This window comes from Epinephelus fuscoguttatus, linkage group LG9, assembly GCF_011397635.1.
Source record: "Epinephelus fuscoguttatus linkage group LG9, E.fuscoguttatus.final_Chr_v1".
Taxonomy (NCBI): domain Eukaryota; kingdom Metazoa; phylum Chordata; class Actinopteri; order Perciformes; family Serranidae; genus Epinephelus; species Epinephelus fuscoguttatus.
Window position 1 is genome coordinate 35,107,535 of NC_064760.1, and position 17,282 is coordinate 35,124,816.

The 17,282-nt window shown below is 39.6% G+C and overlaps 1 protein-coding gene across 1 annotated transcript; it reads right to left on the minus strand.

Annotated features, from left to right (window-relative positions):
• Positions 1-2,691: 2,691 nt before the first annotated feature.
• Positions 2,692-6,600, minus strand: LOC125895046 (pre-mRNA-splicing factor SLU7-like). Its single transcript, XM_049586816.1, has 9 exons — positions 6,444-6,600; positions 4,769-4,864; positions 4,494-4,568; positions 3,888-3,932; positions 3,694-3,768; positions 3,473-3,517; positions 3,282-3,356; positions 3,061-3,105; positions 2,692-2,941 (listed from the first exon to the last, which is right to left on the minus strand). Exons 1-9 carry the CDS (start codon positions 6,598-6,600, stop codon positions 2,793-2,795), a joined length of 762 nt encoding a protein of 253 aa, XP_049442773.1. The 3' UTR covers positions 2,692-2,792.
• Between the last annotated feature and the right edge of the window lie 10,682 nt (positions 6,601-17,282).

Here is a 17,282-nt window from a genome sequence, read left to right on the forward strand (position 1 = left end):
TACTGCTATACTTGTGAGGACTGACCGCTGTTGCTAGGCAGATTTGACATACACTTTCTTTTTTTAAGTTTCTCTCTCAGTAGCCAATCAATAGACATTATATTGCTAGCATTTTGCAGACTCAACTCAGTAACAAACAGTGTTGTTAAATTGAGCTTTTGGTGTTACTACTGACTACTGTTCCACATGATTCCACTTTTATATGGCACAGTTTAGAATATGGGTGACATCAAGGATGCAGCTACCAACAATCTTCAATTTTCTTTTGTTTAATCTGCCAATTATTTTCTTGAATAATCGATTGTTTTGTCTATTAAGTGTCAGAAAATGGTGAAAATGCCTTCCCACAGCTCAAGGTGACGTCTTCAGTGTCTTGTTTTGTCTTGACAGCAGTCCAATACCAAGAGATATTCAGTTAACTATCACATATGACAAGAAAAGCATCAAATTAGCATAATTAAGAAGCTGGAACCAGTTTTGTTTGCATAAAAATGACTACAATGATAATTCAATTATTAAAACAGTAGTTGACGAATCATTTCATTAACTGTTGCAGCTCTAATTGACATTCATGTTTAAAAGTGGAAAGTAAGTTACTGTACTCACTGTACTCAAGTGCAGCTTTGGGACTTTTTCAGTTATGCGATTTCATTTGAAGATATTCGTTTCGACTGCATTTTAAAAAAAAATCAATCTTCCACATGTCACTAATACTAGTAACATTACATGCATTGTGTTTTTGATATACAGTATATCAAAAAGCTTAATAGTTATATTTGCTTTATTAAGAACCCAACTTGTCCACCCTCTTGACCCCATTTATTTTTAATAAGGTTAATATTTTCCTGTATTTTCAAACCCATGCAAATATTTACTAATGCCATAAGACTTAATGAAAGACTTAACAAATGAGGTAATGCCAGAATTACTTTATTTTAGTGGCATATAGCTTAACAAATAGCCAAGACTTTTGTCCACATTACAACAACATCACCACATTACTGGAGAGCTGGCATCAAGGACCTAAACAGTAGCTTAATACAGATCTGGCTGTTAACTTATTCTGAAAAACTACTGGAGAGCTGGATCATACACTTCCTTCAAGTTTTAAACAGTAACTAAAAACAGATCCAGCTGCTGTTAACCATATCAGTTCCAACTTATTCTGAAAAACTACTGGAGCTGGATCAAGGACTTCCTTCAAGTCTTACACAGTAACTTCATACAGATCCAGCTGCTGTTAACTCCATCAGTTCCATCTTATTTTGAACAGGATAGTAGGGGAAAACCCGCATAACATGAAAATGAACTACAACTGTTTCCTTTTTTGAGATGTGATGGAATTGTAGACTTGGTTCTTAACATCTTTCCAGTTGCGACTACAGAGTATCTGTTCTGCTTCAATAGCCTTGACACACAGTTCTTTACCAGGAACTCTCTGCAGAGTGATGTACCGTCCCAGCTGTCGCCACACTGCTGCCTTTTCTTCAGAACTCCAAGGCCTGCGATGGCATTTTTTTTTCTTGCGAGTGTGGATTCAGACCTGAAATAGAAATTACAAATGTAGACAGGTACTGACATCCTCACTATTAAAAAATCATGTGTATTTAATTTAACCATTTACAGACTGTATAACAAAACTGAAAAAGACCTTTCATATTCACTGTATTTCATCATTATCCACCAAAAATCTTTTGCAGTATTGTTCGCAGTATACTAATACAACCAGACATATAAAGATATAGCTATTTTCTCATGGTTTATATTGTTGTATCACCCAACTTTATCTGTTACTATACTGTCTAATATGTATACTGCATTTTCTATGATGGAGGACAGTGTTCACAAACCGAGAAAGGAAACTGTGTAGAATTAAATCATTCAATGTATATATAGAGATACAATGAGAATATAATGTTTAATGATCATGGCAAACCTGAAACAAAATCAAATGTCAATCATCGGTACCCATCTACAGAGCATCAGTAGTGTCAGTGAAGTGAGGTGACAGCACAAGCCCAAAGGATCCTAAAAGATAACATACACCAGCCATACCCTGTTCACCCTTCTGCTCTCTGACAAAAGATTCACAAGTATCTGCTGCCGTCTGACAAGAGATACAGAAGTTTCTGCTGCTGTATCAACAGACTACAGGGCAGTTTCTTTCCTCAGACTGAGACTCCTGAACTCATCCACTGCACTCCAATATAAAAAAAATTTGAGTAGCATACATGGACTACAATTTGATTTCATACAACCTTGTGTTGCAAAATGCTAAACGAGTCTTAATAATAATAATAATGATAATAATAATAATAATAATAATAATAAGGGCATCGGTGGATTAGTGGTAGAGCAGGCGCCCCATATACAAGGCTGTTGCCGCAGCGGCCCGGGTTTGACTCCAGCCTGTGGCCCTTTGCTGCATGTCATCCCCCCCCTCTCTCCCCCTTTCACACTTCACTATCCTATCAATTAAAGGCAAAAAATGCCCTAAGAAACATCTTAAAAAATAATAATAATAACAATAATGGTCTCATTTGCTTAGGTGGGTAATACAGAGGTATCAGTATTAAACTGAGACTGTTTCATAACCTTATACAGGCCTGAAACTTTTGTTGTGCTTTGCTTCGCACTTTCACACCGCTGCATTTCTCTTAAATGTTGTTTTACTTGATTTTATGCATTGTGTGCTCTATTTGTATCTTTACTTTTATTATAATTATTGTTGTTCTGTGTGTTTTATCCATCTTACTTTACATTAATTATGGTCTCATGTGCCTGTTTTTATATTAATTCCATTTGTTTTTATGTGAAGCACTTGGTCGGTTTTGGTGCAAAATATCCATTGGTGCATGGAGTTTACCTGTTTTCTCACTCTTTTTCATCTCATCCGATGGTCTTCCAGTCACAGTGTTTTGAGTCAGAACATCTATTTCTTCTGCAAGGAAAGAAGATTACCACCTCAGCATTAACTACAGTTCATCATACTCACAGACACACTAACACACCGTATCACAGTGCTTCTGCAATGAATCCGAAGTTACTGTATTTTCATACCATCCGAATCTTCAACAGGCTCAGAAACTCTCTTCCGTCTCTTTCCTTTGGAGGATCCACCAAGAGCAAAAACAGCAAGAGAAGAACATCATTGCAGTGTGAAACTACATATTTTAAGTTATTCAAATTAAATTAATAGTGTATTAAGATATAGAACATGATTGGACACTACAGTGCAGCAGCAGGAGGAAACAAAATAAGCTGACAGAAGAAGAGTTTACCTCTTTTCTCACTCTTTTTCATCTTATCCGATGGTCTTCCAGTCACAGTGTTTTGAGTCAGAACATCTATTTCTTCTGCAAGGAAAGAAGATTACCACCTCAGCATTAACTCCAGTTCATCATACTCACAGACACACTAACACGCGTATCACAGTGCTTCTGCAATGAACTGGGTTACTGTATTTTCATACCATCCGAATCTTCAACAGGCTCAGAAACTCTCTTCCGTCTCTTTCCTTTGGAGGATCCACCAAGAGCAAAAACAGCAAGAGAGGAACATCATTGCAGTGTGAAACTACATATTTTAAGTTATTCAAATTAAATTAATAGTGTATTAAGATATAGAACATGATTGGACACTACAGTGCAGCAGCAGGAGGAAACAAAATAAGCTGACAGAAAAAGAGTTTACCTCTTTTCTCACTCTTTTTCATCTCATCCGATGGTCTTCCAGTCACAGTGTTTTGAGTCAGAACATCTATTTCCTCTGCAAGAAAAGAAGATTATCACCTCAGCATTAACTCCAGTTCATCATACTCACAGACACACTAACACACCGTATCACAGTGCTTCTGCAATGAATCTGATGTTACTGTATGTTCATACCATCTGAATCTTCAGCAGGCTCAGAAACCCTCTTTGGTCTCTTTCCTTTGGAGGATCCAACAAGAGCAAAAACAGCAAGAGAACATCATTACAGCGTGAAACTACATAGTTTAAGTCAGTGGTTCTCAAACTGGGTCCAGGGACCCCCAGTGGTCCTTCAGGGTGTTCCATGGGGTCCCCAGCAAAAAGGGGAATCTTTTATTTTTTAATACCATCCATAACACAAATTCTCTGATTTCAGCTTCTTAAATGTGAATATTTTCTGGTTTCTTTGTTCCTTTATGACAGAAACTGCATATCTTTGGGTTGTGGACAAAACAAGACATTTGAGGACGTCATCTTGAGCTTTGAGAAACACTGATGGACATTTTTTACCATTTCGTAGACCAAACAATCTGTTAATTGAGAAAATAATCAACAGATTAATTGACAATGAAAATAATGATTAGCTGCGGCCCTAAAAAGATCTAAAAACAAACATTTGATCATTGGGGGTCCACTAATCTGTGTCACTTTAGGGGTCTTTGAAGTGAAAAAGTTTGAGAACCACTGGTTTAACATGATTGGACACTACAGCACAGCAAAGCTGACAAGAGAAGAGTTTACCTGTTTTCTCAGTCCTTTTCTTCTCATCCAATGGTCTTCGAGTCACAGACTTTTGAGTCAGAATGTTAACTTCTTCTGCAAGAAAAGAAGATTATCACCTCAGCATTAACTCCTGTTCATCATACTGACAGACACGCTCATACCAAATGAAGAAAATGCTGTAGTTATTTCATTATTTTGTGACATTTAGAGAACGCAATTGATGAATCCAGAAAATAATCAACAGATTAATCAATAATGAAAGAATGTCAGTTGCAGCCCAACAAACTTCATACCATCTGAGTCTTCGAAAGACCTCTCATTGAAGATCTCCAGATCATTTCCACTGACTTGTGACTCCTGTACAGCTCCCACTTCTGAAGATGGAGGAACTGTTTTGATAGAACACAAACAACATTCTGTTAAAAAGGGTTAACAGACAAACATCATTTTTAATACTCAAATTGCAAATGTGATTTTGGTATAATTGGAATCTCATACTTTTATACTCACTTTCTAGGCCTAAATCAATCTCATCGAGTGATTTGCCTTTGTAGGCCTCAGTTCTATTGCCATGAGCAGCTTGCTAATCTTTGCAAGTTGAAGTGTGTTCTCTGTTAGCCGGTAATATTCACGATGAACACGAATATCATGTCCCATGAATTTAGCGAGTTGGTCCAACTCATTTTCTTTAAGGTTCATGATCTGACTCATTGTAGCCACATGTTTCCTCAGGTAGGTTGATGTGAGTGTTTCAGGCTTCCTTGCCCCACTTGCAGCCGCATACTTCCTCAAACAGTCTGAACCTCGGAGATGGGATTCTGAATTCTGTCTTGCAAAGACATACTCATTACTGTCCAAAATGTCATTGTCTTCACTCCTTTGCTCAATGAGGAAATCAAGCGATTTGGTCATCTCCCTGGTTAAAAGCACAGGCACTTTGCGATCCCTCTTCCCTCTGATCACCAACCTGGTGAACTCATGACTCAAACCTTTCTCCAGTTTTGAGAGGCCCTGCATGATATCCTCATTTGGTTCCTCTGCGGCTCTGTTCTTGTAGGTCAACAGAGGCATTTTTGCTGCCTCACCTTGCCGTCTTCGGTTAAAAAGTATGATTTGTGAAAGAAGACACTCACTAAGAGTCTTGTATGCTTTTGGGTTTGGTCCTGTCAAGAGTATCTCTTTTGCCTCCTCCTCTGTGGTCTTCAAAACCTTGTTAAGCTTCATCACATCTTCTGTGAGTGGGATCATTTCTTTTTTGTTCCACCTGTCTTCCTCTAAGTTTGTTCGTGCACGGCGTGACACAAACAGATCCCACTCCGCAGATATCAAGCCCAAGAAGCTCCTTACTCTGGCTGCAGCCACTTCATCTTCAGCCTTTATACTGTATGTTGCCCAATCACAATGTCACATGTTGCCTTTAGTGAGTGCCCTAATTTTAAGCAAGAGAAGGTGTGTCGTACCTATACTTAGATTTGGTGAAACCAGATGCTTTTTTTGCTGCCTCTACAGCTAAGTCAAACTTAGTTGGCACCAAGACATCTTGTAGCATCTTCACTTTGTGGTCAATGGACTTTGCAGCAAGTACAAATCTCCCCAACTCCCTCATCTTTTGACTGAAATGACCATGTTTTGACTGATCACTCCCGTGTTTCTCCAGCAGTCTATCACCAAATTCACATATGAGTGGGTCATTTCTGACTTCAAGAGACACCTTGTCAATGACCATTCTGTTAACAATGTCTGAGCACCTTTGTGTAGATTGTCCTCTGTGTGGAACAAGAGATGAAGCAGCAGTTTGAACTCTTCGCCTTTTCTTGGACTGAACTTCTGGCTCACCCATCATTTTACGACAGTGTTTCTCATGTTTCCATAGTTTATCTTTTAAGAAGAACCCAAAACAAATGTTGCACGGTAAATAATCTTCTGGATCTGCATGTTCTGATGGCTGTCTGTAGGTTACTATCTCACCTTGTCCCTTCTGCAACACCCCAATGTTATGATAGTAATTGCCCTTCCTGCGAAGTCCCTCTAACATGTGGCGACGCTTCTTTGAGGATGGTGGAAGGTTTGTTGCTAGGGCCACTTCTTTTTCATCGCTGTGTTTCCGCGTTAGATGCCGTGCCATTTTACTCTGTGGTTTTTTGCAGTAGACACAGTAATGTCTTTTGTCCCACTTCCGTTTTTCTCCCTTGATACGGCATTTCACTGACATTTGTGACCTCTCCTCATTCTCACCATCAGCGCTGTAATCTGTGCCACGGTCATCTCTGTCTCTGTCAATGTCATCTGTGTTGTTGAGTTTTTCATTTGCGTCAGTTAAGGTTTTGGTAGGTGAAGTTGCGTGAACTTCTCTGAGTTTATCACATTTTTTCTTGAATTTTAGTTTTGTGTTACCGTCATGATTTTCATTGTCTGAGGAATCTGAAGATGATGGCGCATAATCACTTTCCAGATCATAACTGGATTCCGACAGAGAATCAGCTTCGACACAGTCCAACTGAAAGAAATAAACAGATAAAAATGTAAATGTTTCAAATCTTGAATATGGAACTAAACCTAGAACTAATCACTCAAAATCACAAGTTGGCTTGTAGACCAAATTTGGATGAAATTCAAGGAAGAAGCTGCAGAAACAGCAAATCATCATTTAATATCTATTATCCATTTAAGAAATACTGCACTTGCTCAAAGTCTATTAGTTCAAATATATCTTTTTTCAGAATAAACAGGTCTGTGAAAAAAAAAAAGTATTTGATGTCAATAGTTGCAGTAAAGATTTATGATGGATTATATAAACATGTAGAATTTAGGTTAACCAAGAAAAAATGTGTTATTATAGAACTATAACACTACTAGTCAGTGACATCTGTGAAAAACATTGTACTCACAACAGCCTCACAACCAATTAACGAAGGAGGTGAAAATTGATAAACAACAAAGATTTCCTCAATGTAACTTTACTCAAATCAAACATGTCACTGATCTTTCTGACTTCATAGAGATCAAAGATCATGTGAATAGTTTACTGAAGCATCATAATATAACCAATAACTAATTTCCCTATTAGGGAGAATGGGACACAACCAAAATTGATGCTTACATGTTGCATGGCTCACTAAACAACATGCAACAAGAGGTTACAACTAGGGTTGGGCGATATGTTCAAATATATGGGAGATGTGAGTGTCTGTGTGAGCAGTGCGGACAGAGCTGCTGTTTGCAGACAGATAGCTGCTGTGTGCTGGGGAGCTTTAGAGGAGTGATGGTGGCAGAGCTGGAGCTTCACTGGAGGAATAAACACTGAATCACACTCGGCTCAGAATTTATTTTTTAAACTTTTGGAATTAAAAAGTGGATTTCAGTGGATTTACACACTGTTGCTCTTCACTGCCTCTCTCTGCCATTGCTGGCCTGTATATGCTACTGGGTGACCTAACATAAAAGATACATACATTTTCAAATGTAGTCTGAAAATAACCTGAGCATATGAAAGTTAGGAGACAAGTTCACGCAAAGGACAAGTGCTCATGTTGTGCCCTGGCCAAACTGACTTTAGCAAATAAATACTACACAGATATGATGTATGCAATAACTATAGAGAATACTGTTATCCAATACTAATTTGCAAGTACACTATTCTGCTATATCCCACATCAAAATGGTAAACAGACTTGCACCGATTACAATTTTTTGGGCTGATACCGATTTCGATTTGCAGAGTGTTTGGACCGCTGATTCGACTTCATTCTTTTTCAAGCCACTTTACAGCACACAAGATATTGCAGTTTTCTGTCTTTCCTTCATTAGAACATTTTAACAGGAAAAAAACCCCATAAAATTCACACAGGGCTTTACATCTACAAAATGCAGTGTTATGGACATTCTAATTTTAACAATGAGAAAAAAGGTGCACATTTGAACAGGCTGCCATGGAACATTTATATTTGGTGCACATTTGAACAGGTTGCTGCTCCCGTGAGAACGCCTCCGTCAGTAAGCGCAGACGCAGATGCAGTGCATCTTCAGCACGCGGACATGCGCCTCGTCAGTTTCAAGTGGCACCGTGTAGCAGGAAGAGCTCCACTCCATTAAGTTTAACACAGACAATTAACAACTTTCTCCTTCTCTCTTTGATGTGTGTGCGTGAATGATTAAGGTGAGAAGCCACCCATGTTTACAGATTGTATATGCAGATTTGTAAGAATTAAGAAGATGTAAAGCTATTTTTCCTTTTGTAAATTTCAGAAACACACACACACGCTACACTTGTGAACATCCTGCACTGAAAATTAAAGTGTCCTCTCGACCCTGATTCTTGGGCTATAATCATTTACTCCATAGTTGTTCTACCCAGATCAGTGTGTCGCTGAGGTCTCCTTCCTCACATCGCTCAAGCCGTGAGCTGCACTTGTGCGTGTGTGTGCGCTGCTGATATTACGCAATGTCAGTCATGCTTTAGACTGACCGGCCGATTTATGCTTTAGACTGACCGGCCGATCGCAGGTCATGGGTGATCACGTGAAAACCAGCCTGATTCCGAGTACTGCCAATAAATCGGTGCAAGTCTAATGGTAAACAAGCCAAATTGAATACATACCAGTTCCTCTTGATCCTTCTTTTTTCTGTTCATCATCTATAAAGTAAAATATTAAATAAAATTAACAAAAAGCAATGTTACAGACCAACAAACAATCACAAACAACTATAGATTAGATTCACTCAATGTCCACTTTATCAGGTACACCTGTACAGTCTATTGCAACTCAATACAACAGCTCTGCCATAAATTGAACCTTTAGGAGCAGGTGTTCCTCAGTGACACTGTTAACAAAACTGAACATTGTAGGCACAACAGTACTAGATTGCATTACTGTACCAGAGTGCAGGTGTACCTGTGCCTTTGTGGACTTTGTGGTCTAGATGGAAATATCTGGAGCCATCTGGAGACACTCTAAACAATCTGGTAAAAGTACTTTTCAGTAATATTAAAGCCTAATCATTTATTTTCCTCCTTGTTTCTAAACAGTATTCATGATTTCTATATAAACATTGCATCAGATGAAAGGACATTAAAACTTAGAATTGACTATGAACTATGTAATTGACTATGACCTATGTAATGCTGCTAGCTGCTTCATTTATGAAGAATGTCGAGACATTTTAGCAAAAAACAAATTAAAGAGGACTTTGTTTTTGTTTTTTATTTCACAGGGTGCACTGTATTTCAAGCTGCAATAACAGACAAACATAATGTGATGTGATCTAGTTTGAGGTGGTTGTGATTACATATTGCCTAAATAGAAATGTACCTATCAAGTAAAAAAACATTTTTAAATTTTGGTCAGGCATGATTAATTGTAGATGTCACGTTAAAAAAAAAAAAAAAAAAACAGTAGATGGGTAAGGTAGGGTTTACAGAACAGGTGGTCGCTAATATTTGTATTCAGACATCAGCATGGTTTCTCTTGAAAATGCACACTTTGAGTTACCTACTTTGTACACGTTAGTTAGTAGTTACATGAATTTTCATAAATATCATATATTCGATAGCCTTTGAACTTGGAGTTGGTAACTTAATTGGTGTAAACCTAATTAGCTGTGTTGTGTAGAGCTGGGCTCTCACTGTTCCAGAATATTCAGTGCTTCAGAAAATAACCCTGAGCCTATTTTATAGACCTCTGCTCAAAATTGCATACCCATAATGAAATGAGTATATCTCTGACCACACTGGGACACTTGTGAGATTTGTTAAGGTGTGTAAATATCAGTACATGTGTTATATGTGAAGAGTAAATGAAGCACACACATATGAAACATTTTGAGGTCTGCCTAAAAGAAAAGCATTTAAAGGATGAGTATCCCTTTGGAATGATGCAGCTGCAGCTCTAAACCTCTATCACATCATAGTACAATATGTGAACATTAACTCTGCAAAGGCTGATCCTGATAAAGTGAAGCAGAACAATACTAGAGAGGTTTTAGTACAGATAATTCAGGCGAGCCTCTCCAAAATTGCACCATGTTTGCATGTGATTTTTGTCATGTACAATCCTATATCTTTAATTTATTTTTTTCTGTAAATCACTACTGATGTTTACACATATAACTGTCTGTTTCGTTTTTCCACCTATTTCTGTTGTTGTTGTTTTTTGGCCCCTATCTCTCTGATGCTTGTCTGTGTTTTGCGTAACGTGGCATCAAGTTAGAGCCCGAAATATGAAGAGTTGGTCGGCATGGAGTTTGATTTTTTGTTATTTATTTAGTTGTTGTTTGTGCTGTGTTTGGGGCATGTAAAAGGGTTTATACAGCCTTGTACCCCAGGTTCTGCTGTTTAATTTGATGTGCAGCATCACTATATTCTTTGTGATCAATGCATTGTTTCACTGTGTTTGCAAAGTCACTCCCAAAATCTCCCAATCTGGGGACTTTTGGTTTTAACACTATCAGTCACTGTCTAGCTTTCAAATAATATTGGTGTCCGACATACAGCGAGTCCAGCGGCTGTAAGAGCACAGGTTTCATCCACCATTATACATACTGTAAGATACACCTTTAATCAGATGTTTAAACATTTGACACCAATCATATAACTTTAGCAGTGTAATGAAACAGAGACTGACAAACACTGTGTTTGCTCCCTTGCTAATTAACATTAGCCTTCTCTCCGTCTGATTAAGTACAAGCTAACATTAGCTAAACTGTTTCACTCAGGCTGGAAAGCACATCGGACGGCTAGCAAAGACGTCTATTTTTCGGCCTAATGTAGTTTGATGAAACATGAAATATGTCTTACCTCAATTAATTGTAGATTTTTCTCATGTTCTGCTTGGTGTTGGCTGTTATTTCCATGTCATATCTCTCCTGGCAGTCATTGTGGTGCTCCCTCAGTCGCTGCAGCCTCCGTGCCTTTCTGTGTCGAAGCATGCTTCTGATGATGCATTCAGGTCCACAAGGAAAGTCCGAATTGTGGGTGTTTGTGTTGAATGGAAGTTTTACAAAACTCAAAAATGTTACTCATGAAGTTAAATACTCTTACTGGAAATCAATAACCTAAATGGGGTTTATATTTAACTCTTGGTCATGAAATAATTACTACAACATCAGAGATTTGAGCTGTCCTCCATTTTAGTATAAAACAAGTTCAATCAGACCAGTATAACTGTATCCCATATTCCCTGAATGCAGCATTAAGTGTACGTGCAGGTGCTTGATTGTTTCTCCCCTCCCCTACCCCCAGTGGCCTGACTTGACTGTGAGCTGTTGAACAGAGGCACAGTCACAGCAGTATGCATGAATTCAGTTTGAGCAATATCCCAACACAAGTCTACACTTTATTTTATGCTTTTATTTACTCAAGTACTTAGTAGTACAAAGTAATTCAAAGTATTTACCAGCTGAAACATTAAAGCAATGAACTAAGTAATGCATCAATTATTATGATCTAATGATAAATGATAAAATCACACTACATTGCTTAAGTTTATTTTGATATTTATACTTTAAGTAATGTAACTAATGTAAATAATGTAACTGTAAACTTAATAAGTATACAGTTAAGTATTTTTTTAATGCTGGACTTTTACTTGTAATCTAGTATTTTAACATTGGTATTAATACATGTACTGATAAATGTGATCCTGGCTGTGAACAGGCCTGAGTGTCAGAGCTGAGAAGTGCAGAATATTGTTTGGTCCTCTGCTGCCTTCAGCTCAGCCTTAATTGATGGGCCATCAGAAGGAGGGGCGCTCCCCCCCTGCACCCAGACTACTGCAGCCTCAGAGCAGAGTTAACCCTTTGGGCCCTAGGCATTTTTTGGGGTATTTTTACTGCCTTTACTTTTAAGCTCATATCACAGTCATTATAAAGGCTACACACACATGCTATATCTTGTTTTTCTCAGGACAGTCGAGGCTATCCAGATTTGCCATCATTACATGTCCTTCTATGTGCCTGTATTTTATATAATTTTTATATCAATAAAAAAAAAAAAACAATCTGTGTTACTAAATTCTTACATTTTTACATGTATCTCACCATAGCAAGTTGGAAGTTGACATATTCTGCCATATATGAAGAGGGGAGACTCTCTGGAATCTGGCAATATAAGAACCATGATGGTGGGACATTCTGTCACTTCACAGTTGTCCAAAACATGTAGTTTGTGCCAGGCGGACATGATCGCCAGTATTTTTTCATTGTTGCAAGAAATTCCGTTGACTCATTCACAAGTCAAATATGTGTTTTATCTGAAATAAACATGCAATATTTACATCTAAGATCATAGAAAAATAGTCAACCAAGTGCAATGATGTCCTCCAAGATAATATTTGCCACTTTGTTTGCAGTAATAAAAAAATTCTGGATGTTTTGTTGTCGACATGATCTTGACTTAAGCCTTGTTCACATTACACGACTGGCCGACCAATCTTGAGTCGCGGAGATCTTTTCATCGTGCATATCTGGCGACGTGTTTCTGTCATCGGGAGTCTCGCTAACTGCATTACGACCTGTGTGTGCACACCACAAAATTTCACTTCCAAGCCCTTCCCGACAGATGTGCCCGGTCTCCCGATGAACATACTCAAATTTCAGGCCCCTGCCTCAAAGCGTTTATGAATTATTCCAAAAAAGCAGGCTTCAGAAGGTGGCTCGGGTCTGAAACTCGGCACGGTCGATGCCTTTGACTTCCTGATACACATACTCTAATTTCAGCATCCTAGCTCAAAGCGTTTGTGAATTATTGAAAAAAAGGCATTAAAAAAGCAGGCCTCACAGGCTAGATCACACACACGGTGACCTTTGACACTTCTACTTGAATTTCAGCCTCCTAGCTCAAAGCGTTCATGAGTTGTTAAAGACATTATAGTTTCCCACCATTTGCAATTCAAATGAGGGGAAGAAAATTCATTTTGGGCTACTTTTTGTAAAACGTGTCTTTTTGGCTGCCGCGCAGCGACCTTTGACCCCATGGACCCCAGAATCGGAACAGAGGATCCCCAGGGGCCCCTAAACAATAATCCAGAGGAAAAGAACCCAAAGTCCTGTAGAATTTGTTTTGCCTGTTTCAGAATCTCTCAATCAGGAGCTGTAAGACCTATAGCTGTCTACACCCTCTGAACCAGGTGGACGTTTTGGAGCAAACAATTTTGTAAAAGTTGTGGAAGTCTGAATTTTTTATATGTTGTTCAGGGGCCCTGGACGAGCGGATAGACGTCGGTTTGGTGCTGATCGGACCCGTATTTTTCGATGGGCGGGGCTTTGAAAGATCGCCTTTTCTGACCTTTGAGTGCTCGCCATTGCCACAAAAGTGGACCAAACCTTGCGAAATTTGGCCTGTGGGCTCCATATAGGACCTATACCAGTCTCCCCGAGTCCCAACTCTGTGGACCCTCTGCAAAACTAACCAGCTCTGTGGCGGTCGTATCGCCATGGGACCAAAAAATCCTAGTAGAGGGCCCTCTGACATGCAACATAGTCGGACTTCAGCTACCAGACAGAGTCTTGCCATTTTCAGAAGTTTTCTGATGACTCTGCTATAGTTGAATGTATCAGCAAGGGTGAGGAGGCTGAATACAGGGCTGTGGTGAATAACTTTGTCTCATAGTGTGAACTGAACCACCTGCAGCTCAACACAACAAAGACAAAAGAGCTGGTCAAAAGATCTGAGGAGAACAAGGACAACAGTGACCCTAGTTTCCATCCTGGGGCATAACATGGACATCGTAGAACACTACAAGTATCTGGGTGCGTTCATTGACAATAAACTGGACTGGACTAAGAACACTGAAGTCCTTTATAAGAAGGGACAGAGCCACCTCTATTTTCTGAGGAGGCTCCGCTCCTTTAACATCTGCCAGACTATGCTGAGGATGTTTTATGAGTCTGTGGTGGCCAGTGCTATTCTGTTTGCTGTGGTGTGCTGGGGCAGCAAACTGAGAGTAGCCGATGCCAACAGACTCAACAAGCTGAAGAAAGGCCAGTGACGTTGTGGGGTGGAGCTGGACCCTTTGACAGCAGTGTCAGACAGGAGGATGCTGTCGAAGGTGGGGCGATACTTCAGCATGGCTGTCACCCTCTCCACAATGCTCTGGTTGAACAGAAGAGCACCTTCAGCCAGAGACTGATTGCTCCTAAATGCACCACTGAGCGCCACAGGAAGTCATTCTTACCTGTGGCCATTAAACTGTACAACTCCTCCCTCTGATGATCAGACTCATTTGGCTATTTTTAAAACAAAACACACAATATAATTATTCATTCTTATTTCATTTATAACGCTACAACCATTTCATTGTATATTGTAAATATATTTCAGATTGTCTATTTTACTATTTTATTTATTTTATTGTCTACTTTAATATTTTATTTTATTTCATTTTAATGTCTACTTTAATATTTTATTTATTTCATTGTCTATTTTAGTATTTTATTTATATCTTCATCTTTATCTCTTGTTTCCAATCATGCTGTATTTCTATTTCTACTTTGCACGGAGCATTGGAACAAAAACAATTTCCCCCCGGGGATTAATAAAGTATTCTGAATCTGAATCTGAATGAATCTGAAAATCAGGTGGAAATTCCAAGAGAAAGTCTTTTGACCTTGTTTGAGTTTGTTTGACCCTTGTTCATTTTGGGTAACTTGGCAAAATGAAAGGAAGGCTGCACGTGTCTGAAACTCGGCACAGGCAATGTGCCTGGTCTCCCGATGAACATACTCATATTTCAGGCCCCTGCCTCAAAGCGTTTGTGAATTATTTAAAAAAAGCAGGCCTCACAGGCCAGATCACACCCCAGACGGTGACCTTTGACACTTCTGAAGGTCGCACGGGTCTGAAACTAGGCACGGTCGATGCCCCTGACCTCCTGATACACATATTCTAATTTCAGCATCCTAGGTCAAAGCGTTCATAAATTATTTAAAAAAGCAGGCCATAATTGGAGATGACCTTACACAGCTCATCCCCCACCAGCATGCCCTGAGATGGCTGCAGTAGTCCTTGCTCCCAAAACTACTCCTGGTCATTTTGGGATGCCTTTGGTCCGACCGACTCCGGGGCCCCTCACCATGCATCCACAGTTGATGCAACAGGTCTCCTGATGAACATACTCGAATTTCAGCCTCCTGGCACATAGCAGTCCAAGGCAAAAAAAGACAAAGTGTTGTATTGGTCTTTTTTGGCTACTACTACCATTTAAAAAGTAGCCTCTTCTTTTCAGGCTACTTTTCTATTGGAGAAGGTAGCCCTTTAATACTGGGCTGACTAACTGAAGAAGAGGTCAAAATGGGCTACTTTTTAACTATGAAAAGTAGCCCAATTTGACCTCTTCTTTTTGGGCTACTTTTCTAATGGAGGAAGTAGCCCTTTCCTACTGGACCGACTTCAGTGGTACACTGTGTTCCATTTGGGCTACTTTTCTAATGGAGAAGGTAGCCCTTTAATACTGGGCTGACTAATTTAAGAAGAGGTCAAAATGGGCTACTTAGCTCTTTCCTACTGGACCGACTGGAGTGGTCCATTGTGCTCCATTTGGGCTAGTTTTCTAATGTAAAAGTAGCCCTCTCCTGATGGGCTACCCCGACGTCCCATTCCCACTCTGGGTCGAAATCTGACAAGGTTGCCCGAAACATGGCTGTTACCACCATAGTACCACACTCATAAAAATGTCATTATGAACCTTGGAAGATCCAGCTGGGATTTAAACACTGGGTTTTTAAAAGAATTAGTGTGTTCGACTCAGTGTGCAGGCTTTTCTCAGTGTTGTTTTTTACCCACCCTTGCACATAGATGTGATGTGTATGTAACTGCACTCCTTTTGGTTTGGCCAGGAGTAATATAACTAATTCCCTGCATGATTCAATTCAGTATTTAACACAGGTATTGCACTACTGTTCAGCATTATCAGGCATACTGAACAGCTGATCAGCTGCTTTTTAGTGCTGGTTAGTCATGTGAAATTGACAAGAGTAGTTCAGTTCAGTTTTATTGTCAACAAATGAATTACTGATACATGCATAACAATTACTAGGTAGTTGGCCTGCCATCTTAAGGCCCTGACACACCAAGCCAACGGTCGGCCGTCAACCAAAGTCTGGCCGTCGGTGAGCATCTGTCTGCCTCATTTTTATGGTGTGTCCCACACTGTCGGCCCGTGGCGTCGGCGGCTTTTCGGCCAGTTGAGCATGTTGAATCGGCGGCGGAGCTTGTCGGTGAGAGAGATCACTCTGATTGGCTGTTCAGGTTTTATTTCCTCGCCCCTGTAGCGAGTGAATCCGCCTGTAGTGAAACCGGGGCTAACTGGTGCTTCCACCTCAGGCTCCATTTCACTCAGCTGCCCACAGACCCGCTGCTTCTTCCCACTTTAACCTGAATAACAAACCGGAGCTAGCTGGGAGGCGGCTAGCGGAGCATTAGCTGCAGCATGATAGAGGGAAGCACAGCCAGTTAGCCGGGGCTAGCTGGGAGTGCTAGCGCAGCATGACAGAGGAAAACACAGCCAGTTAGCCTCTGCTAGCTTCCCAGCTAGCCCGGCAAGACAAAGACACTCTTTAGTTGATCAATAATTATTAAAAAAAATAAGATAAACTTCCCACACTAGGGAGATTCAATTGTTCCAGCAGGTCAAGAGTCAAACGCAAAGAAAAAAGTGACTGAGTGTTAAATAAGACAAAAACAAGGTAAAAATAAAAATAAAATCAAACTATAAAAGCTGTATACACTATATACACCTGTTACTTTGCAGATGTGACCATGATGGATAATTGCACAGGATATTTGCACCAGTAATACACTCAGATACACAAAAT

What these genes read in the sequence shown, in the direction of transcription:
- LOC125895046 (XM_049586816.1), bottom strand. Translation starts at nt 6,600, where the DNA reads ATGGCACGGCATCTAACGCGGAAACACAGCGATGAAAAAGAAGTGGCC. An exon ending in GGTGTTGCAGAAGGGACAAG is followed by an intron (nt 4,865 to 6,443) that starts GTGAGATAGTAA and finishes CTATCAAAACAG; the next exon opens with TTCCTCCATCTTCAGAAGTG. An exon ending in GCCTGCTGAAGATTCAGATG is followed by an intron (nt 3,769 to 3,887) that starts GTATGAACATAC and finishes CTTTTCTTGCAG; the next exon opens with AGGAAATAGATGTTCTGACT.